General features: G+C 34.9%; 1 protein-coding gene across 3 annotated transcripts in view; it reads right to left on the bottom strand.

Moving 5' to 3' along the window:
* FER (FER tyrosine kinase) overlaps nt 1–25,997 on the bottom strand; it is a gene marked incomplete at both ends in the record, with an annotated part of 398,115 nt that overhangs the window by 83,770 nt on the left and 288,348 nt on the right. For all 3 annotated transcript variants that reach the window (XM_080719602.1, XM_080719603.1, XM_080719604.1), the window contains one exon: nt 20,489–20,612. In XM_080719602.1, coding sequence (XP_080575728.1) covers nt 20,489–20,612 — 124 coding nt within the window. The remainder of the gene's footprint in view (nt 1–20,488; nt 20,613–25,997) is intronic.

The raw sequence follows: 25,997 nt of genomic DNA, 5'->3' as shown, positions 1-25,997 counted from the left end.
CAAACAGTAGTGTGGATAATCCCTAAATGTAGACAGTGTTTATTTATTTATTTTTTGTTTTTGTTTTGTTTCTTTTTAGTACCTGGGATCAAACTCAGGGGCCTTCTATCTCTGAACTACACCATCAGCCATATTTTATTTTTTATTTTGAAACAGAGCCTCACTAAATTATGGTATGCTGGCCTTGAACCTGTGATTCTCCTGTCTCAGTCTCCCAAATACTGAGATAGTTGGATAGTTTTAAAATAATTCATGTTTGGATTTTTGTGTTATTATTCAATATAAATATATGACAAAGCTCTATTGCTTTCCCCAAATGATTTTATAGTGAAAGGTAACCGAGGATTAGAGGAAAGGGCATATACTATTTTAAATATTGTGAAAAATAATCTTAAAGCTTTCCTAATACAAGAACACAGCCCTTAGTGTCTGTGTTGGGAATTTGAGATTTCCTGAAAGGCAGGGATAAGAAGCTACCATAGTCTTTTCTGTTGCTGGTGAACCCCCCAGGGACCTTTCAGCAGAACTTGGAAACCTCTTCCCCTGTCTTCACAAGCTAACTCTTCAGGTTCTAACCACAGCGTGGGCTTCTCCTGTCTTCTTGACTCCCTTGTAAGTAGGCTGCCCCATCCTCCCCAGGGGTTCTTCTCAGGGCACCCTTGGCTTTCATTATGGCATCTGTCATAACTTAGGAATACGCCCTTACTTGTTTCTTTACTTTGCTCATCTACCTCCTCTACTTGATTATAGGCTATATGATGATAATTAGTGACATAGCCAGTACCTAGCACAAAATACACCATCCAATAAGTATCTGCTAAATGAATGAAAAAAGTAGAGATTAGGTCTGAAAAGGTTTATCTTTATGCACTGTAGTTCATATCCAGAAAAAAGAGTAGACAATAAATTATTATGTATAAATCAGTCCCTTTTAACCTCAATTTTATTTCCCAAACTTTCCTGGTATGCACACTTGGATTTTAATGAGAATAGCTCCAAAATCAGACTTCAAGTTCCCTTTCTTCTGAGTACCTTCTGTATAGTGGCTTCATAGATAATGGATAAGGAGAATAAGTAAACAGAAAGATCAACCAGGCAGTGTTACTCCCATTGCTTCAGCCCTTCTGAGAGGAATAAAAGCTCCACTGCTTCCAGAAACCGAGCTGGCAACCGCAGGGCCCTCACCTCCAAGCACACACACAACAGGCAAAGTGATGGGATGAAAGGTGCAAGGGAGGAGGAATAGGAGTGCCCGTTGGTCTAAGCAGCTATCCCAGACCACAATAACAGTGGTTAGAAGTATTTTTAAATATTTTTAAAATAATTGCAATTATTTCCAAGTATATAACTACAAATTATATGATAATGGAGAATCCAATAAAGGCCAGGAAATCTAGCTAATTACTGGCTGAATCAGACAAGAAGAAACAGTTGGGTACTTGAGATCTGAGCACTGAGAAATACAGAACCATCCCAGGATGTAGCAGCCCTAGCCATCACTGTCTTATCCTTCCTGACAAGTCATAAGAACAAGGTGTCCTAGAGAAGACAAGCAAAGCCTAAGGATTTCCACTTAGGAACAGAGAAAGGACAACTTGAAAAATGCTGTTACTCTTTAACTCCTCCTTCTAGGTAACAGTCTTCCAGGAAATGATTTGCAATATAAAATGCTTGAAGTATTAGGTTTTTAGGAGGAGTATATAAAGAGAGAGAGAAAAAAAAATCCAGTCTTCTATTACTTTAACATTTCAGAAATATTGCTACTAAGACTAGCTCACATTTATACAGTAATTATTATGAAGTGATTAAAATGTTCTAGGCACTGTGTTCAACACTTTACAATTAATCTTCTCCAATATTATTTAAGTGCTATTATTATCTTAATTTTACAGTCTGTGTTATGCATGAGTTTTGGGAAGGGGAAAAATGGTGGTACACGCTTGTAATCCCCGTGCTTGGGAGGCAGAGACAGGAGGATTGCGCTGGTTCGAAGCCAGCCTCTCTGGCTTAAGAGACCCTGTTTCCAAATAAAAATATAAAAATAGGTCTGGGAGTATAACCTGTAGGTAAAAGGGTTTCCAGGAACCCCAGTACCACCACTAAAAAAAAAATCTAGCTGGGGTGATGGCACATGCCTGTAATCCCAGAATTTGGGAGGCTGAGACTGGAGGATTGTGGTTCATGGACAGCCTCAGCTACTTAGTGAGGCCCTCTGCAAGGTAGTGAGACCCTGTTTCAAAATAAAGAATACAAAATCGGGTAGGGGGTGTAGGTTGGAGGTCAAATAAACCTGGGTTCCATCCCCAGAACCCCCCCCCCACAAATCTAACCATAGTAGAAAGAAACAGGAAATTTAGTTACAGATGTTTTCATAGTTTTTTTAAAAAAGAAAATGCATTTCTAAAAATTTAGTAAAATTATTTATGTAAAATAATTTATATAAGCTCATAAAAAGTTTAAATCACAATTAATTTTCACAGTGATTATAATTTTCTGGTTATATAATCAACCAGACAATGACTTGTAAAGAATTTTAATATACATAATATCTATATTTTCCTCAAATATAGATAGCAAATTTCAATCTTTAAATCCAGAGGTGTTAGGATCTTGAGATCCTAACAGTAAGTTTAGTGAAAGAAAAATTAGTTGCATTACAACTTTCTCTACTGACTAGCAGTCAGTCTTGAATATTCATTTCTAAATCTTATATTTCCTATTAATTGCTTTTCTCTTGCAAGACATGAAGTAATGGGCTTAGTGTCAGTTTTGAGATTTCAGTTTAAGGCTGCTGTCCATCAGAAAAGGTAGAAGTGAAAACCATTAAGAGAGGATAAAGAGAATCTTGTTGCTAAGAGGTGCTGTGTCCCAGAACCCTGGATGCCTTTCTGAGCACTGAGTAAGAAGCGGACCAACAAACTGACTTGGAGGAATGGATACAGGGGCTTAATGAAAAACTACCATCTCAGCAGTTCACAAAGTACAAGCCACTGAATAGAAAAATACTGCCAAAAATTTTCCATTTTATTTGATTCTTAAAGCCTTCCAATTGATTATTACAACAATAAAAAACTGCCCAGCATCTAGGTTTTCTGTCCTTTAAATGTTTCTTGCCTTATCATTGCTAACATAAGCTCAGGAGTGGAACCAGATACTGACTGAGATATTTAGTAGACAGGTGCAAATGTTCTCTAGCTAAAAGCAGTAGTGATGAAAATGTACTTAAACATATCAAAGTCAACCACTAAGCCGAGCAAGGGAGGGAGGGATGGGAAGGAAATGCGGTGGGAATTGGGTAGGGGTTAAATCAGTGATGTGTGCATGTCTCTACACACAAGTTTTTTTTTTACCCCAATATGATGTATGAATATAATGCACCAATAAAAATTAAAAAATAAAATAAAAATAAATAAATAAATAAAAAGTTCATGAAACTTAAAAAAAAATGAAAATGAAAATGAAAATTCACATTTTTTTTCCTGGCATCCACTTGTTTTAGAGAGACTTCAATTTTTTTAGAGTGCAACTTTTAATTTAAAAAGCTAATGTGAATGCAAGGCTAATAAGTAGTAACAAAAATATTTAAAGCGTAATTTTTCATAAGAACTGTTGGTATACTTGGATATTTTAGGATTAATACATATCTTAGAAAGAGTATATAATACTATGATTTTCCATTTTTTACTTCAAATGATTAGGTCTGATCCTCTATAATTAAAATGTTGTTTATGTAGTTTACAACTTTTATATTTTTATATATATTATTACATTATCTTTTAGTTAACAAACATTTGGTAGATTGCTATTCTGTGAGAAATATCTTACTAAATGAAAGGCAGAGCTATTATAAAATTATACAGTTTATGAAGGACATCTGAATAATACATAGCAAATTATAACAAAACCTCAGGCATCTAAAATCTTATTTCCAGGAACTCCATTTTACATAAGACATGATTTTGCCATGAAATACTAAAAGTATACTATCTGGTCCATACAGTTTATAAGAGCTTAGTATTTCATCGTTTGGCATGAAATGGGTGAATCACAAGGTGCACAGGATTAGAGACACATTATTTTGTAAGGTAAAGGGATCTCTGATCCATAGAATTACATACAATCTGACCCCCAGAATTGCATACACTCTCATTCACTATATTTATAAATGGACTTGATATTTAGTGATAAAGATCATTAAACCTTTCTACCATTCTAGAATATAATCTGGAGAAAAGAGAACTTTTCTGAATTGTAACATTATGAACATTATAGAGTTACACTATCACTAAGAAAAAGTAATGCCAACAAAGTTCCTTAAAATAGAGGTAAAATCAATCCCACAGGAAGGATGAAATGGAAAGCTAAAAGCCTGGACAATTTATCTCACAATAGGTTTCCTTCCAAGAGTCTGATTATGACAGAAAGTAGCAAAATCTTTTATCATAAACCTAGAAATTCCATTTGTCTTATGTTCTCTGCCCTCTTTGAAAAAGCATAATCACATACAGATGTATTTTTTGTGTTATTCACTTCACTTTAATCTTGACTCTGAACTGTCAAATCATTTCTCATACAAGAAGTAGAAAATAACATTATGCTTAAAAATGCCATTTGTCTTCACTCAAACTATGTGCTTGTCTTTCCTTACAAAGTGTGACATCCTAAAGGCAGAATGCATACAATTGTCTCATGTGCACGGAGGCAGGCTGCAACCATAACAATTATCTTGAAATAGGGTGGCAGCCTACAATCATGGACATCACTGCAACAGAATGTAAATACCCATTTGTTTCTTGGAGTAAAATGAAATAGCAACATTTTAAACAAATAACTTGATGCAGATCTGGCTTAATTCATCCGGTATGTTTTAGGACTAGAAGACTAACTCATTTCTTAACATTTCACAGATGATAAACACTCTGTCAAATTAAACAGAAATAAAGCAATCCACTGACACTGTTATTTTGTTTAGATCATCTGACAGTATTTTCTTTAAAAAGGGGAAAAAGGAAAACCCATGAAGCAACAGAAGCAGTCAAAGCTTTTAAACCAGTACTATAGATAAAATAATTCCATTATAACTGATATCTGTCATCAGTACTATTATATTGCTTGTCAACATCTATCAGTAAAGAAAACTGGCAAAAATCATTTCATAGGTTTCCATCTCCCTGGTGTGGGTTGAACATTTCTAGCAGTGTGGCGACCTCTTCAGGTCACCATTACTATTAGGCTGGGACAATCCTCGGAGCACAGATAGTATAACTCTCACAGGGCTCTCACAGACACCCACTTGCTTTTTTATGTGGCCTATTGAAAGTAATGATTATAAAACTCTGGGATATGTACACAATGGAATTTTACTCAGCCATAAAAAGGAACAAAATTATGTCATTTGCAAGGAAATGGATAGAACTGGAGAATATTATGCTAAGTGAGATTAGTCAGTTGCAAAAAGTAAAAAAAAAAAAAAAAAAAAAAAAAAAAAACCCGTACTTTCACTCATATGCAGAAGCTAGGGAGAAAATGGGTCATAGGAGGAACTCTAGATGAAGGAGAAGCCATAGATGAGCAAATAAGGGAACTTAACTGAGAAGAATGGGAGGGGGAAGAGGGAAGTTCCCTAATGCACATAATGGACAATCATAAACATATCAAAGTCAATCACTAAGCCAAACATGGGAAGGAGAAAGTAGGGAGGAATGGAGTAAGCATTGGGGAAGGGCTAAATGAGTGACCTGTGCATGAATGCCTCTACCATCTTGTACCCCATTAAGATGTATGACTACAATGTATCAATAAAAAAGAAAAGAAAAACCCAGGCGTGGTGGCACAGGCTTGTAATCCCAGCATTTGGGAGGCTGAGATGGGAGGATTGCAGTTCGCGGACAGCCTCAGCTACTTAGTGAGGCCCTCTGCAACTCAGTGAGACCCTGTTTCAAAATAAAGATTAAAAATAGGGCAGGGAGTATGGCTTGGAGGTCAAATGCCCCTGGGTTCCATCCCCAGACCCGCCCCCCCCAAAAAAATGGAAGAAAAGAAAGAGAGAAAAAGTAATGGTTTTCAATGCAAACCACCTGCTCTATCTCTATTCTTGGCTTTCTCATAAGTCTCCATAGCCTCATATCTACTTTTATCTAAAATTCCTCTTGATGGAAAGAGTTTTTTAAAATTTATTACAAAATTTTCTGTCAGAACTAACAGTGTACAAAAAGGCATATGAGAATAAAAGGAAGATGTTTACAATAATATTTTTGTAAGGTAAATTTTTATTATTTTGAATAACAAAGAAAAAACATCTAACTGTGAAATGTAAGAATAAGGAGATCACAAACCGCAGAAAGTCACTGAAAGTAGAAAATTACCAAAACAAAAACCAACCAAACACTGGGTGTGGTGGCGCAGGCTTGTAACTGCAGCATTCAAAGAAGAGCCTGAGACTGGTGGATTGCGGTTCGCAGACACCCTCAGCTACTTAGTGAGGCACTGTTTCAAAATAAAGAATATAAAATAGGGCAAGAGGTGTAGCTCAGAGGTCGAATGCCCCTGGGTTCCATCCCTAGACACACACACACACACACACACACACACACACACACACACACACACAACCAACCACACCCCAAGCCCCAAAATCTATCTGGCAGAGTACTAACAGAAAGCTTATGGATAGAAATGTCTAGAAATAACTTGAGCTATTTTGATAATTTTAAATTGAATAGCCTAAGGGTAATAAAATCATTATTATAACAAATCTCAAAGAATCTCAGAGATGTAGAGATAATCTGTTGGTATTTCCACTTATTTTGCTCTGCCATGCAAGCCCTTTTCAATCATGGCCAATTTCTCAATAAATCATATTGATTCTACCTATTAGATGACCTATAATTTTCCATCTCTGAATAGGTCTTTCTCATACTTTTGCCTCATGGATCTCCCTGATCTTGGGTGTTTAAAAATTTCACAACAAAATGTTAAAAAATTAAGATTAAATTAGCAATAATCATTTGATGACTGTCATGCTAAGACCTTAGGAATTAAAATAATTACACTTAGAAAATGTCATATGATGGCACTTAAAACCAACTTTATGACTAGCAACAAATCTCTCCTGGCTTATCTATTAAGAACTGATGAAGAGTGAGGTAAAGAGAGTTAGAAAGGAAAGAAGGAATCCAGAAAGAAAAAAGAAGTACTGCATAACTGGGAAGTAATAAACGCCAAATCAATAATTGATAGCTATTGGGAACCTTAAGAGAAATAAGTCATCTTAGCCTTAGTTCTCTATATGCCATGATCACCACTGGCATTCAGGGTAAGTTATTTTTTTTTAAGATATATTTTTATTTTATTTTTAATTGGTGCACTGTATTCATACATCATAGTGGGATACATACTTTTGTAGACATACATGATCACATTGCCCAGTCAGCCCCCACCCGATCCCCACCCCGTTCTCTCCCTATCCCCCCCTCCCATGCTTGGCTTAGTGATTGACATCTAGTGTTATAGCAATTTATCAAAAATTAAAAATGATAATCTCACATAACAGTTTCATTTGTCTGATACCAAGCTTTTGATGTCTTAAAGATAACATTTCAATATTTCTTTTTGCTTACTTTCTTACCAGAGAATCTATTTTTTCTATTTTTTAGGTGAAACTATCTTATATTTATATATTTATTTTTCAGAAAAAAAATCTATCCTAATATGGAATATGGACACTAGGTACCCACAACGATCTTGAAAAAGAACAAAGCCAGAAGATATATATTCTCTGATTTCAAACCATATAAAGCTACAATAATTGAAACAGTGTAGTACTATTCTAAAGGCAGATATATAAACCACTGGAGTTAAATAAAAGCCTAGACCTAAATTCTTCCCTATATTGTCAAGTTATTTTTGACAAGGTTTCCACGAACATTTGATGGTAGAAATAATAATCTTTTAACTAAATATTGTTGAAAAATAATAATTACATGGAAAAGAATAAAATTGGACCCTTACCTAATCCCATATACAAATATTAACTCAAAATAGATAAAAGACCTAAATATAAATCTTAAGACTATAAACTTTTAGGAGAAAATCTGGGTCATAAAACCTCACAACATTGAAATTGGCAGTGATTTCTTGGTTATGATTTCAATGGCACAGGCAACAGAAGAGTATACAAACTCCCTAAAAAATAAAAAACATATTGTATATCCAAAGACAATGTAAACAGAGTTAACAGTTACTAATAGAATGGGATAAAATATTTCCAAATGCTATATCTGAAGGTATATTAATATTCCAACTAGAAATCCTAAAAATTAACAACAATAAAGGCAAACAATACCCTTTAGAGATAGGTAAAAGACTAACATAAATAATGAATCTCCACAGATAACCAATCTTAGTTGTCTGTTGGATGGAAAATCTTGTTTCTCTAGTTCTGATGTGTGTTACCTATTTCTTCTTTGTAGTTAATCTCTTTGAGTATTTTCTCTAGTGCTGGTTTTGAAGACATAAATTCCTTCAGTTTCTGTTTGTCATGGAAGCTTCTTATTTCTCCATCTAATTTGATAGAAAGTTTTGCTGGGTAGGAAATTTTTGGCTGGAAGTTGTTTTCTTTCAAAATTGGGAATATGTTACTCCAAGCCCATCTGACTCTCATAACTTGGTTTGGGAAGTCTGGAGTGATTCTAATTGGTTTGCCTCTGAATGTCACTTGGCCCTTTGCTTTTGTTGCCTTTAAGATTCTCTGCTTGGCTTCCACATTGGTCATTTTGACAATTATGTGGCGTGGAGATCCTCTTCTCCGATCCTGTCTAAAGGGAGTTCTATATGTTTCCTGGACCTGTGTATCGACCTCTTGCTCTATGTCTGGAAAATTTTCTGCTATTACTTCCTTGAAGAGATTGTTGATCCCTTTGGTTTCACTTTCTTTTCCCTCCTCTATTCCAATTATTCTTAGGTTAGTTCTCTTAAAATGGACCAATATTTCTTCAATATCAGATTCCTGCTGTCGGATATTTTTTCCTAGATTAGAAACTATGCATTCATTTTTGGAATGATCATTTTCTAAGAGCGAGATTCTGTTCTCCATGTGGTCTAATTGGTTGTTCATGCTTTGAATTGAGGCCTTTACTTCATTAATTGCATCCTTTATCTCTTTTTGGCTCTCTCTGAGTTCTTTTCGAAGCACCTCTATTATTTCTACAGTTATTTTCCTGATTTGATCTTCTAGAAATCTCTGATTTTCTGTTTTATCGGGTTCTGATGTTGTGGGGTTGTGGGCATTCATTGCTCCAGTATTATTCCTCTTTCCCATGCTTTCGGAAGTTTGTGCCTTCTCTGGGTTCTTCCCTTGGGTCACTATGACTTCACTTAAGGTGTTCTGGATCTCGAGTCTGTATTATCTCAGACCCCACTACTCCTTTACTGGGTTGTATCACAGAGTCTCCGACCCAGAGAGTCAATAGAGGCTGCTTTGGACTGTGGGGGTTGCGAGGTTGCATGTTCTCCTATGGTGTGATATCTCTGCCACCCCACTCCCCCACTGGGTCAAGTCCCAGGGAGTACAGTACTGGGATTTCTCCTCTGTGGCCCGCAATTTGACTCACTGTTCTTGAGTACGCAGATGTAGCCGTACTGAACTTGGTGAATTCTCTGCTGCTGCTGCTGCTGCTGGTGGCAATATGGCGCCACTGCCACGCCCTCGGCCGTGATGCTGGCGTATTTCTTCTTGGTTTTGATTTCCACTCTGAATCCCTGCAGCGTGTGCTGAGCTCAGCCACTGGGAGCTTTAGATGTCCTCTGCGCCGAGAAATCCCGCCTGGCTGTTCCGCAGCGGCTCCCCTCGGCTTGCTGTGGCCGTCCCGTGAATTCGCCGGTGCCGCCAGCAGTATGGCACTGCTGCCGCGTCTGCCGCATCCTCGGGCGTGAGGATCTCCTCTGTGTCTCTGTTCTCAATCCGCTTTCTCTCTGGAGCCTGGTGATTTTTTTTGTTTCTCTGGTGCTGATTTTGTGGTAATGGAGATTTGTTGTTAGCGGGGCTCTTAAACCCCGCTTTTCTCGGTCGCCATCTTCCCGGAAGTCTTCTCAGGGTAAGTTATAATGTAAGAGTTACTCGGTTTTACTATAGGCCAGTCACTGTGCTAGGTAGTGGGAACAGGCTCTTGACATGAATACAATATGGCTGCACCCCTCATGAATCCAGCTTATGCTATGCCTGTATATGTCTATAAAGCAGCAATATTCAAACAACTTAAAAAGAATTCAACATATCAAAGAGTTTCAAATGAAATATTTAAGTAAATCTGTATTGCTCCAAGAGGTGAAATGAGAATTTACTTCAATAGATACTGTTTGAAAGTAGAAATTCTCAACACTTTTCTGTTGGATAATATAAAGTTCCTGAAATAGCCAAAGCCTCTTATTCCCTTGCTTCTTAATACATATATTAAGAATATATATTCTTTTATTATATTACATATAATATGTTAATTATTAATAATATATAGAGAGGTCTGACTAGGAAACTATAATCCACACTTTTTCTATATCATTTCTTCTTACTTAATAGAGGACTCCTGATATCCTCAAGTCATAGGCACATTATTTAGAGGATCCTAGGGCAGATCAAGACCAAAAAGGAAAAACAGTTTTCATTCCAACAAAGATCTAACAAGCCCCTCTCATATCATTACCTCTGCAACTGTTAGCAGAGACTGTGGAAGATGAATATTGTATTCTGTTGCCACCAGGATGGTTCTAGATTCACTACTGATAGGAGACTATTCTTATTTTTTTCAAAATCTAGGGGATTTAGACCATGACTATGTTTTCTTATGTTGAGAAGGATGATAGGACAAGCAGACAAATCAAGAATGATAAACATGAAAGAATGGCTACAGATATCTATGAAAATATGAAAGGTTCATACTATTGAGAGGATCAATATATCTGCCACATCAATATATCTGATACATCAGATCAGAAAACTGGCTGTGCAGTCTTCTTAGTGAGATAGGAACAGAATCATGATGGACAGGAAATAAGAACAAGCACTATTGAAACTAATGACCTTTCTACCCTTCTAGATGTTTCTTTTAAAGCAATATTCAATTTTTTATATGATGAGTTCAATTAAGATAAAAAGGGGATTTAATAAAGGTTGGGGAAAAGCAAATTTCTCTCCTTTCTCATAAAGAACACCAGCAGGTACAAACACATCAGGTAAAACTTTCTCAACATTGTAGTCTTTTTTTCTAAGTAAACAAAGCCCTGCAAGTGGAAATATAAAAATAAGAATGATAATACATGCAGCCAAAAAACCCTGGGAATAGTGATCTCTCCCAGGACCTGCTGGGGAGCAGCAGGCAGGAAATGCTGGCTGCCATACCATACTGGCTGCCAAGGGTAACTTGCCTTGGCTCTACTATGGCTTCATGGTGGGCCTTTGCAGTTTCTACACACAGACCATGTTCTTGATAGAGAATTATGATCACTATTTGCTTTTATCTCATTTTTTAAACTAGTGCTTTCTTTAACCCATTTATCCCTCCATCTGTCTTGATTTTCTTTCCATCTCCTAATATTCTTTGATGTCCAACTCTTTCTTTCTCTATAACTGGAAAGTAATGAAATGCTATTTTAATTTGTACTGTCATTTGGTTTTCTCAAAGAATTTTATGTCTCTTATTTTAATTTACTCTTACAACCACTGAACAAAGGTAGGCATTGCTAACTCTTAATAGATAAGGGTTCAGAAATATCTTTAGGTATTAAGAAATACCCTGCTTTTGCATGACTTTTGTCTTTGTTTTTGTCATAGAAAAATTAGGAAAATATCTCTATTTTATGTAAACCAATATGTATGTCTTGAGATATGAAAAAAGTGAGGCATGTCCATTGTTAAATTCTATTAGTAAACAGCACCCAGCTGTAGTCTTTGTTTACATATATCACTGCTATGTTATTTCTAACATAACTGGGAGTTCTAATCATTATAATAATTAAAATAATGATTATAATAGTTAGAATCTAAAGAAAAAATTTAATTATTGTCCTGAATTTCTTCTTTAAGAAAAATTTCTTAAACAATAGGTTTCCTTCTATGAATGGCACTTTTACAAATTTCTTTTTCCTATTGGTAAGTTCCCTAGGACAAAATTAGAGAAATTTTTGAATGCAATGAAAATATATTTTTGTCATTTTTTTCCAGTTATCGATGTTACTTATGGGACCATAGTGTTACCAATGCTGATATAATGTGAGAGTTTAAATGAAGCACTAAATCATCACATTGGTAACTTAAGTAATTAGTTAAATGGACATTATTACAGTGTTACTTTTGGATTAACGGTAAAACTATGATAGATTAAAAGTAATTTTTGAAATTGCGTATTTAATAAAGATAGAGGCAAATTAACTAACTTTCCAAGCATATATGTAGAAATAAATACTAAAGATTATTTTTCATGTACTTTTCTTAACCTTAAGTATTTCTTTTTTTCATTGATAGTAAATAGTAAATTTATTTTTTATTTTTATGTGGAACATATTGAAAATGGCATACATTCAGACTATGCTTGGTACCCTATCTCCCTCCTTCCCCTTTCCACTCCCAACAATGACTGTCCAGGTTAACCCTACAGCCAGTGACCAGGAAGATGTTTTTATACCAATTTTTCTGAAAGCTTCCCTTCCTCCCCCCAAGTCTAGTTTCTGTACTTCAGAAAATATTCTAAGCTGTTTTATAAAATAACATTAGTTATATTAAAAGTTGTTTTACTTTATAGTATTCCTTTAAAAGGAAATGGTCTTATGTGTTCTAAATGTTAAAGTAAGTGATGGCATCTCTTCCACGTTGCTTTAGTTCTTCAGATAGCATTAATTCTCCTAGGATTAGCATGATCTGTTGGCATTATTAACCAGCAACACTACAGAGTGTTGAAGGTTATATTGACTCAAATGTCATTTGGGATTTCTTTGCAAATGGGGAAGAAGAATATAGTTTTTAAAGCAAGAGGAAACCAAAGAACAAGACAGCAAGAAAAAATAATAGAAGTCCAAAGGAACAAAGGGAAAGAGAAGAGAGATGCTGACCTGGCCCACCACTGCATCCCAGTTCTTAGTTTTAGGGGCTCCCAAGCTCCCAAGCTGGCTGAGTTTTCTGCCCTTGAGTTCTATAAAATAACCCTGTTTTCTTAAAATGAATCTCCTATAGCTTATCTTAGTTCTGTTCCCTGAAATCAAACATGGCTTAAGAGAAAAATTGTAACTTTAGCTATCTATAGTAATTGTTTAATGTAAAAGAACACTTTTTTGACATTCTAAATCCAAAATATAATAACTGTACTTGACTGAATAAAATTGAGAAATAACGAGCAGTATGAGGTATTGGCTAATTTTCTCTCCTATCATTTCTGCTACCAAAAAACCCGGTTAACCCTCACCAAACTATGAAATAGCTTTAAAGCACTCCCCTCCCATTTCTTCTCCGCTCACCCTCAAGGTCTTTCAGTCTGTTCACTGGATTGTCTTGGATTCCTGACCAATATCTTATACATATACTGCCAATACCCACAAATCAAAACTTATCTGTCCTCTGACCCTTTACTACAAATCTCTCACCTTGCTGGGCGTGGTGGCGCACGCTTGTAATCCCCGCGCTTGGGAGGCAGAGACAGGAGGATCGCACAGGTTCGAAGCCAGCCTTGCTGGCTTAAGAGACCCTGTTTCCAAAATAAAAATATAAAAAAATAGGTCTGGGAGTGTAGCCCAGAGGTAGAAGGGTTTCCAGGAATCCCAGTACCACCACCCAAAAAAAGCAAAACAAAACAAAAAACAAAAACAAAAAAACAAAAAACCCCAAACAAAACAAACAAATAAACAAAAAGCAAAAAAACAAAATACAATCTCTTACCTTTGTTTCTAAGGAAGCAGCTAGATACTTTGGTATATTGAACCCAAGCTAATATATATATATATATGAAAAAGGCCTCCTTTTCATTCCTGAAAATATTTAAGTGACTTTAAGGGATAATCCCTTAATTAAAGGAGTGAAACTAGTTGTTGGAAACTCACACACTGAATAAAGTAGCAGGATAAATAACTCTTACAAAGAGGTTCATAGGATCTTTGTTGTGTGATAATCACACTGAATATACAAATACCAAATTGCACTGGGAAAAAATAGGTTAAACTGCAGAAAGACCATATATTTTTTATCCATTTAGAATTGACTAGTGGCCTTCTCTGAATTATAATAAAGCTGGTTTACATACTAAATATAAAATATAGTTTAACATATTTAGAACTGTAATCAAATGTTAGAACAAGAAAATAAGTCACAAATGTTTAGTCAACTGAGATTACAATATCTCTATGCTAATTCTGTGCTTTTAATTAGCAGATAAAGCAAAAGAGGGTATCTAAACAATAGTATATAAATAATGAAAATAATTTTATGCTCTAATTAAAGTTTCAATAACAAAATACTACTACCTTTCAGCAATTGTTCATTAAAAACAAGAACACCTTGGTATGTGTTTGTAAAATTATATTTCATGGGCTTCAGCATTCTGTTTTTACTCATGATCATAAAGAGTCCAGATGTAGAGTACAAGCAGAACCATCACACCAAGTACTACCAGGTCTTCTGCTCTGTCTCCTAACTGGTCAGAAGATGTCTTTATTGTGGAAGGCAGTGGAGTCTAATGTAACAATTCAGGGTGTGGGCTCTATAACAGATCCAGAGGACTGAGATTCACATCCGGGATCAGCCGCTTTCTTTTAACATCTTGGGTAAAAGACTCAAATTTAGTAGCTGCAAATATCCTTATGTGGGAAATGAACTTAATAATTATTTGTTGAATAATTGTTTTGAAAGTTTATTCATTTAACTCTAAGTGTCATGTGATGTTCCAGGCTTTTAGAAACAACAGCGGAGAAGAGGAGTAAAACTAACTGCCCTCATGAAGCTTACCTTCTCAGACTTTGTATCTAAAGCAACAATTACACCATCTAGCACTCAGCAGGCCCTGAATAATTGCAGCTGTTAGGATTCAGGTAGAGCATACCTAATCTAAAAATCTAAAATCTGAAATGCTCCAAAACCCGAAACTTCATTAGTAAGTACCAATCTGACAACCTAAGTAGAAAATTCCACACTTGACCTCATGTGATGTGTGTCAAAGCACAGGTGTGCTAAAAATAATGTGTAAAACTACCTTCAGGCAATGTGTATAAATTGCACATGAAATAAACAAATTCCATGTTTAGATTTGGGTTCATCTACAGGATAGCTTATTGTGTATATGTAAATAATCTTAAGTCTGAAAGTCTCTGACACTCCTGGATCTATGTATTTCGGAGAAGGGATTCTCAACTTGAACTAATTCTTAAAGGAAACAGTAAAACATGACATTCTAATGCCAGGGATATGTTGGAATAGAGTAAGCACCTCTATACCTAGCAGTGGCTCTGCCACTAATTGTCTGGGTGATCTCTATTTAATCTCTCTTGGCTTCATTTACGTAAAGGGTATTTTAAGGTACTTTCAATTGTGTATACAATAGATCCTGAGAGAAATGATGAACAGTTCAAAACCACCAAAGAAATTATATCTTGTTTAGTTTACTTTTATATGCACATTTTATTTGTTTTATATTCACTTATCTTTTATTTATGCTACCATTTAAATTACTGAATACAAAATACCTCTAATATTCAAAGCTTAGGAAAGCCACCATGTCCAGCAATATACAAAGCTCTTGGTGAAAATAACACTGTTTATCTGGCTCAACTTATTTCTTTTGGAATTCTCTTCCAGATAATACTGAGCTCTTTGAAGTTCCTTGGTTAAATCATGTTCTCTCATATAAAATATTATAACTTTCCTTTGCCTTGAGTATTCTTTCTCGTATCCAACAACATACTCATGCATCAAAGTCTCACTCAGTGTCCTCTACAAAGTTTTCTATGATTGTTCCCTCTATAGCTCCCATATTAAAAGGTCCATTAGACATTGTATATGTTACTCCCAAAGAATTTTATGTATACTATCACACAACTGATTATCTCTTTGTATAATTATTATTTTGTTATGTACTTCTGAGGACAGGCAACATGATTTCCACATTGGTATTCCCCTGGTGCAGAGTAGGAGACTGGTCATATTGGGTACCCTTTATCTGTTAGGGACCAGAAGTATCCACAGACATCAAAGCAAAGAACAATAGCATAATCCAACTTTTAGAAGTAAATGCAAATAAAAATAAAGCTTACAATAGTCATCATTAATAAACTCATAAATGACATTACTATTTATATCTGTTTAATGCTAACTTTCAGTCCACATAACTTTATTATTAATCAGGTTAAATGTCCTTTATAGAGTGACATCTAAGGATCTAATAGCATGCCACTGTAACACACATATACTGTAGTTTATCAGGCTACTTCAGAGAGTCATATAAGGTATGAACAGAAAAGAAAATCATACAATGGTCTATACTACAGAATAGTCCTAAAGAAAATGTAGCTGATGAAACTAAGCCCAAATGCAAGTTAAGCAGCAATTAACAAACTACAAGCAGAAACCCTTATAATCAGAAACCTAGAGTGTCTAGAGAATGCTCCTGGACATGGAAATTACAAGAACATTCTCTTAATGCAAGTCATTTCTTAATGCAATTACTTATTTCCATTTTATAGCTCTCAGTTGTTTTTCTATAAGAAAACACTGCCCTGCTCTTATAGTAGTAAAAATAGTAAAATAAAGCTAAAGAAATTAAATGTATCCTTCAAAAGTTAAAGAGACTATTTTTGGTGATAGACATATTTTCAAGTAATACATTCCAGAGGCCTCTAATTGGTTTGCAGGAAAAAAGTTTATAAATTCATATAAAACTTAAACCATATTTTAAATTTCTGCTTGTATTTGACGGATATAAACTTTACAATTCATAGATATGCATGCATTTCTGTTAGCAGTATTTTGAGATGTCAAAATGGGGGATCAGTTACTTTGCTTATTACATGAAAAACTAAAAGAAGCTTTCAATTACTTGTTCCCATTATTTTAATTAATTTTTGAAATACCTCATTAGAAATTTTTCCAAAGAGAGAAAAAAATTTCACCATAGAAAGCATTGTATATTTTCTTAATAATGTTTCTTGAATGTACATTTTTTCCCCCCTGTGGTACCAAGGATTGAACCCAGGAGCATTCTACCTCTGAGCTACAACCTTAGCCCTTTTTATTTTTTATTTTGAAATAGGGTCTTGCTATATTGCTGTACTCAAACTGAGATCCACCTGTCTCAGCCTCCCAAGCACTTGGATTATAGGTGTGCCCACCTTGTCTGGCTTGAATGTGTCTTTAAACTATAAATGAAGTAAACTTCTATTGTAATTACAACTGCTCCAAAAGAAATAGTTCCACAGGCTGGGGCACCGAACAGGCTTCTACAGCATAATTCACTACTATAAAAATTCCACACAGAGACTGCTCTATTTTCTCAATTCAATGCCATGTATTAAAATACAAAAATGAAAAGAAATACAAATTCATGCAAAAGAGAAGTTATGTAAATTTTAAAATAATCTAAATACTGCTGACTAGAGACATCAAAAATTCATCTAGTATTCATGATTGACAAGGGAAATAAGGAAGCATATGGTTTATAAGAATTCAATGAAAAAAAACAAAAATATTATATGATTATGTTATTATGGCAAGTAAAAACTCATGTGAAACACAAAATTAGAAATATGAGAATGCACCGGGCGTGGTGGCGCACGCTTGTAATCCCTGTGCTTGGGAGGCGGAGACAAGAGGATCGCACAGGTTCGAAGCCAGACATGCTGGCTTAAGAGACCCTGTTTCCAAAAATCAAAAAGTATAAAATAGATCTGGGAGTGTAGCCGGGAGGTAGAAGGGCTTCCAGGAACCCCAGTACCACCAAAAAAAAAAAAAAGAAGAAGAAGAAGAAGAAATATGAGAATGAAGACTAGAGAAGATACTCTATGCCCAGGATAAGACTGCAGTTTGTGTTAATTCCTGTAAGATGTAACAAATTGATTATTGACTCTTTGTAGCTGATTCTAGAATCCTTCTCCACACAAAGTACAGAGAGCAACTACCAACCACTGAGAGCCGGCATTAATACTGACATGTATTGTCAAGCCTGCGCTAGTGACATTGTTTAGATGCTCAGTGGAAAACCTTCCCAGCAGGTAAGGGCCCAAGACTGCCACTTTGCACAACCTGCTAGCATATGTGGTCAAGCAAGGGTTTTTAAAAATTTGCAAATGCATGAAAAATTGTTTCAAAAAGCAAAGTGGGAAAATAACATCATAGTAGATAATGTTATGATTTGAAGAGAGGGGTAAATTTTATAAGCTAACAGTCATCTACAATCTACAATGATTTAAATTCTGATGATAACAGTCACCTGTTTGTGAAGAAAGTAGTCACTATAAGTAGCAAGAAATTGACCCAATTCGCTCAACTATAGTACTCCAAAAATTAAAAATCATTGGCAACTGAAAAATAAAATTTCAATAATGTTATGGCTATTATGGCTTAAAGCCATAGATAGTCTATAATTTGAAAAGAAAAAGAATCTCAGATGAATAAATAACTGTAGTATGGAATTAAATGGAGTATTTGATACATAAAGACCTCAACCCCTCAAATAAAATTATCTACTTTATTTAAATTAAGGGCAAACCCTTTTATATTAATATACTTAATACAAAAAGTATCTTTAACAAAATTAATTAAAATGCAATTCTTGTCAAAACTCCACTGCTTTTTAAGACTTCAAAAAACTCTCCTGGGTATCTTTCCAAAGGGGTTGAATTCAGAGAAATACAGCAACATATGCATACCTATGTTCATAGCAGCACAATTTGTAATAGCCAAAATATGGAACCAACCCAGATCTCCATCAACAGATGAATGGATAGCAAAACTTTGGGAAATACACACAATGGAATTCTATTCAGCCATAAAGAAGAACAAAATTATATCATTTGCAAGAAGATGGAAATCCCTAGAGAACATTATGTTGAGATCAGCCAAGCACAGAAGGAGAAGATACATATGTTTCCTCTAATATGCCCAAAGTAGGAAACACAGAGGTCAGTGGGACTCCAGATAATGAAGGGGAAATATCAGCAAAGTTTGAATGGAAAGATAGGAGAGGAGGAAGGCTGATTTTGATTAATGAAGGTCTACATCTGAATATGTGTAAAATTATGAATATGACATGGTTAACCTGGACAACCATTGGTGGGAGGGGGGAAGGGAAAATGGGGGCGGGGGGAGAGGGCACCAAATATAGTTTAAATGTATACCATTTATGTTCAATAAAAATTTTGTTTAAAAAATAAATAAATAAATAAAAATAAAATAAACTCTCTTATAATGTGATTTGATTTATATTTATAGAAAGTGAAATGGAAATAAGATAACAGTGGCTTAGTTTTAGTTGCCTTAATTTCCAGAAAGATAGTATCCTTGACAAAAAATGTATTCTAAAATATTTGTAGTATATTTTAGTAAATAAGTTTAGTTACAGAGTAAAACTGAATAGTAAGCAAAAATGTTTTGGGAAAATTAAATTAAAACTATCCATTGAGATCAAATAAATGTATGGCAAAGCTGAAGATAACTTTGTTTGGCTATAATTACATATCCTCCCCACAATGTCAAGTCAAAGGCTACACAATAAAAAATTCAGAAAAAAAGTATACTTCAATAATGAATTCAGCTTGGATAAAGTCTAAAACAGCTCAGTCTGACAATGAACCCTGTTCCAGGGCTATGTAGTATAATATACTGATTTAAATAAATATAAACCTCACCAGTTCTCAATTTCTTTTTACTTATATGCACTCAGTCCTATTTAAGATCTCACATGAAGTCTACAACAACCCTAAAGTTGCACCAACATTTAGCAGCAAAGAACACTTTCAGCTGCAAACAACTAAACCCATTCTCAATAAAATAACAGGGCACTATGTAGAGTCAGAGAAAGTTTCTAAAATCTCCTTTGAAATACTTTGTTGCTAAATGCTTTTACTCTTGCCCAGATTCATTGTCATGAATTACTACTGTATTATTGTGCTCTTCCAAGATTTTTGTAAAATGAGAATAGGCAACACAGGAGACAATTTCTTTAAATTATAAGGCTGCAGTTTATCATTAAACTGCAGTATATACATGCATGCCACTGTTACTTACAACTAAGATAAATTACATTAGAAAGCAAGTCACTGTCTAGGTCAGTACTAACTGAAGTAAGAAGGAAAACAACCATTTCTGCAAACTATATAAGCAACTAGCAAAGAATGCTTTTACACAAAATATATAAAACAAGAAAATACGTTCTATGAAAAAATGTACTACTTTTTGTAGCAAATATATATCAGTTTTCTAGCATCCTATTAATAAGAGTGGAAAGTGCTCAAAAAATGTTCTTACCTGTGTATACAGTTTTTACTCTCGAGATACAACATTCCAGCAGCAGCATCTAAAGAAAACTTCACTAACTGTTTGGGTTTCAGTTCATCCTTCTTCTTTCTCAGGAAGGAGAGGAAATCACCTCCTAGATGAACAGTAAGACAAAATTATGATGAAAGTTACATGTACAGCCTATTAGGAACACCTGACAGGTCAAAAAGCATTACACATTTGGTGAAGATTTCAACCTTATTTGTTTGAAGTGTAGATAAAAATACACTGTATTAGGAAGCAGGAGCCTTAAGATTTTCTAGATCCAGTTTAAGTAGTTTAAGCGCTTCACACTGTGTATCATCTGTGGCATAACAATGTTCATGTAAAGCCATGCATGTTTCTGTCACTTTTCACCAATTTGTTTCACTAAAATCTTCTAAGGAATTTGATTTTCTCTAATACCAAATAAAAGCCTATAATTATTATGAGTTGATCAGAAAAGTAAACAATATTGAATTAGTTACTAGATCAATTGATTGATTAAAAATTAAAACTACACATCCATATCTATAATGTCAAAAACAAAAAAAATAAGTTATATGACAGATGACATTTAGTCACTAATCCAGATTGCATTTTTGTACAAATATGATACAGATAATTCAAAGTTTACTGTTGGCCACATTTTAAGAAGTTTGGAAAAGGAAAAATTGATTTTACCACTATTTAATTTATCCCAATATATCCCAAATATTATATAAACATGCTTTAATATAAAAATTATGGTTAAGATGTCTTAAATTTTTATTTTGCTAAGCCTTTGAATTACTATATTTTTCACTTAGGGTTCATCTCAACTTAGGTGTAAATTTTAATCTGAAGTATTTGATCTATATTTAGATTTCATAACATTTGAAAAATAAAAAATAATCCAGTCAAGTTGGATGTGGTGGTGTAAGCTTGTAATCCCAGTACTTGGGAGGCTGAGACAGGAGCACTTAGGTTCGCAGCTAGCCTCAGCTACTTAGTGAGGCTCAGCAACTTAATGAGACCCTGTTTCAAAATTAGGAATAAAAAAATAGGGCTGGGGGCATAGTATGGAGGTAGAATATCCTTGGGTTCAACCTCCATTTATGCAAAAGAAAAGAAAAATAACCCAATAAAAATGGGCAAGTGAACTAAATAGACACTTCACAAAAGAAGAAATTCAAATGACCAATAAACATATGAAAAAATGTTCAACATCATTAGCAATAAGAGATATGCAAATTAAAACTACCTTGAGATTTCATCTAACTCCAATTAGAATGGCAATCATTCAAAATACAAACAACAATAAATTCTGGCAAGGATGTGGAGAAGTGAGAACTCTAATAAATTGTTGGTGGGATTGCAAATCAGTACAACAACTTTGGAAAACAGTATGGACAATCCTCAAAAGAATGGGAATAAATACCCTGTGATCTAGTAATATTTCTTCTGGGTATCAACCCCAAAAATTGGAAACCAAACTACCAAATTAAGGAGACAGGAGGATTGCACAGGTTCGAAGCCAGCCTTGCTGGCTTTAAGAGACCCTGTTTCAAAAAAAAAAAAAGTATAAAATAGGTCTGGGAGTGTAGCCCAAAGGTAGAAGGGTTTCCAGGAACCCCAGTACCAAAAAAAAAAAAAAATATATATATATATATAATAAAATAAAAAGCATGGGTATCTAATGGGTATCTATGTTCATAGCCACACAACTAACTGAGGGGGATGGAAGGGGACAAAGGGAAATTCCATAACGTACATGATGTATATTCACAAGCATATCAAAGTCAACCAGTAAGCCAAACATGAGAAGGGGAGAGGAGGGAGGGAATGGGGTGGGAACTGGGGAAGGGTTAAATGAATGATGTGTGCATGTATGCCTCTACCATCTTGCACTCCATTAAGATGTATGAGTACAATGCACCAATAAAAAACATTTTTAAAAATAAACAAAAATTAAAAATCAATTCACATACTTATGTAATTCCAAACATGCTTAAAATTTCCAAAAACTGAATCAACTATTGATTTTACTTTTATTAAAGCAAGACAGTGAAAAATTTAAATCAATTAAAATTAAGTTAAAAATTCAGTTCTTTTTAGAAGCACTAACCACATTTCAAGAGCCAGTGACTACCATATTGAATAGTGCAACCTTGAGTATTGAAATCCTTTTTTTTTTTTTTTTTTTTGGTACTAGGGATGGAACCCAAGGGCACTCAACCACTGAGCTGTAACCCCAGCCTTTCTTCTTATCTTTTATTTTGAAAGGATCTTGCTAAGTTGCTGCAGCTGGTCTTGAACTTGCAATCCTCCTGTCTCAGCCTCGCCAGTATTACAATTACAGATGTGTACCACCATGCAGGTTACACTCATTCTTTTTTTTTTTTTTGGTGGTACTGGGGTTGGAACCCAGAGGCTTTCTACCTCCGGGCTATACTCCCAGATCCATTTTATATTTTATTTGGAAACAGGGTCTCACTAAATTGCTGAGAGTCTCACTAAGTAGCTGAGGCTGGCTTCGAACCTGCGCGATCCTCCTGTTTCAGCCTCCCAAGCGTGGGGATTACAAGCGTGTGCCACCACGCCCAGCTGCTCTCAGCCTTAATATACCATTAAAAGTCATGGCTTGGTTATTTCCATTTTTAATTGGTTAATTAATATAGTTTATTGCACTATACTTTAAAAAGTTAAGCCAGGTGTGGTGACACACACCTATAATTTCAGTACCTGGGAGGCTGAGACAGGAGGATCACAGATTCAAGGTCAGCCTCAGTAACTTAGCAAGACCCTGTTTCAAAATAAAAAATAAAATAGGCCTGGAGGTGTAGCTCAGAGATAGAATTTCTCTGGATTCAACCTGCAGTAACCCCCCAAAGTTAAAGTATGTTGCAATACATGTTCTCTAAAAAAAATCCTTCAAAGTTTCTCTATTAGGCCCCAGATATTAAACCACAAGTTTGCAAGGGAGATTTGCATATTAATTGCCATTTCCTGAAGTTTTATGTCCTCTTCACCAGGGATCTAAGCTTTCTTGAATAGAAAAGCTCAAGAGGTAAAGAATTAATGGCTTTTTCTTCAAAGAGTAACTGGAAAATAAACACCTGCCCAAATCTTAAAATATTCTTTTTCTAACCTATTTCCTCACAAATCAAATGTAATACAAATTTGGGTGGGCCATTTACAAAACCAATAAGCTTTTTGTCTTAAAAATGTAATGATATCAGACAATTTAACATTTTCTTTTCATTTTAGGAGAATACCAAATATGTTAAATTACTAGGATGATTAATAAAATAGTTTCTGACAAGCCAAACATAAAATCTGAGTAAAATATATTATTTCAGTAGTAAACCACAAAAAATTATCACTAACTTTTCAACTTTCATAGATACCAAAAATGTTATTTAAATGGACTTTGGTGAAGATATATGTTGGGCTGTTTTAGAATGAGTGTACCTTTCTGGTCTTGAAACCATAAAGCACTCTGCTTAGGCTTTTGAATTACTTTCAAGCTAAAGATCTTTTCTGCAATTGGATTTATAAACAGCATATGACAAATCCTGGTATTCTGTGGAATTCTAATATTATGCCTTTCCAATGTTAGCTCATATTCATCACTTTTTCATCTACTTGCTGCCCTTTTTAAATTTACTTCGTTTTTATTTTTTATTGGTGCACTGTAGTCACACATCTTAATGGAGTACAAGATGGTAGAGGCATACATGCACACATCACTCATTTAGCTCTTCCCCGATTCCTACTCTATTCCCTCACCCTTCCTCCTTCTCATGTTTTGGCTTAGTGATTGACTTTGATATGTTTGTGAATGTACATCATGGACATTAGAGAATTTCCCTCGTCTGCCCTCCATCCCCATCAAGTCGCCTTATATGCTCATCTATGGTTTTTCCTTCTTCACATAGTCCTCCTTGTACTCTCCACCTGCCACCCAAGGCCATGAACTCTACAAAAGAATTGTACCTTTATTGTTCTACATTTGTTACTTAATAAGTTATTTTAAAAAAACTGTTATTCAACAAATTATCAAACAATACTGTTTAATAATACATAATTATTCATAAACAAGGATAACACTTTTTAAAATAGCATTAGAAAGTGGCTGAAAAGTAATGTCTATTCATTAAGTGCTAGAATGTCAGGGCTACAAACAGCTGTTTCCAAATACTGAGACATAGTCAGTGATTCAGAGGGATTTCTAACTGTCCTATAGTAATCCAACAATATTTCTGCCATTGAACAAATTCTTGCTTAAAAATCATTAAGGCTATGAAAGTAAATTTTAACTATGTTACCTATTTATAGTTATTCAAGCCACAGGCAGGGTGATCTTAAGTAAAGGAGCATATTTGCATAATTCCACATGTATATGTATAGTCAGCTTCTTGCAGAAAACTAGATGAAAGCAAGGCCTTCAGTAACAATTAGATAATCATGATTCAGTCTTGAAAGCCTGTGTCTTGTGCAAGTGTGAGCATTAAGAATGCTGAAGCAAGAAGTAAACTGCCTGGCGGCAGAGTGTGGGACTAAAGCTGCAATAACCAGAAAATAATTCAGATGGGACTGAAAACATTCCTTGAGGCACAATATTCGATTTCCATTGTTAAATGAAGAAAAACTAGAGACTGATAGATGATACAGTTTTTAGTATTCACTGTGAAGTTAGTTTAGAAGGCAGAGCCTGTACCTTTGCTTTTTCTTTTTTAAAAAATATTTTTAATGGTGCATTATTATATTATAGTTTATAGTGATAGTGACATACATGTACACAGCACTTGGTGAACTTTCGCCCGGCTTCTTCCCTATTTCTCCTTCCCCAAGCCAAATATTGAGATTGATAATGGTATTCTCATATGTTTATAATGTTAGTTTAAGTGTTTTCTTCATTAATTCTCACACTCCCCACTTTCTCCCCAAAACCACCTCACTTGCCCCACTGGAGTTTCTCCTCCATTATCTCAAGTCCCTCTTGTATCCCAATTACTCCCTAGCTTCTGCATATGAGAGAAAATATATGACCCTTCCAGGTCCATCCATTTTCTTGCATATAACATAATTTTGTTTTTCTTTATTGCCAAGTAGAATTTCATTGTTTTTATATCCCATAATTTTGTAATCCATTCATCTGTTGATGAACATCTCAAGTTGGTTCCATAATTTGCCTATTATGAATTGCACTGCTATAAACATGGTTATGCATGTATTACCATAATATTCTGATTTCACTCCCTTTGTAAAAATACCCAGGAGTGGTATGGATCATACGGTGGAACCATTCTTAATTAATTGTGGAATCTCTACACTAATCTCCTTAGCAGCTGCACTAATTTCCAATCCCATCAACAGTGTAGAAGAGCTCCTATTTTCCCGCATTCTTGCCAGCATTTATTGTTATTTGACTTCTTGAAGATTGCCATTCTAACTGGGGTTAGATGGACTCTCAGTGTAGTTTTAATTTGCCTTTCACTGACTGCTAACGATGTTG

The sequence above is a fragment of the Muscardinus avellanarius genome (genome assembly GCF_963383645.1).
Source record: "Muscardinus avellanarius genome assembly, chromosome: 1".
Lineage (NCBI taxonomy): Eukaryota > Metazoa > Chordata > Mammalia > Rodentia > Gliridae > Muscardinus > Muscardinus avellanarius.
This window is presented reverse-complemented; position numbering and strand designations above follow the sequence as displayed.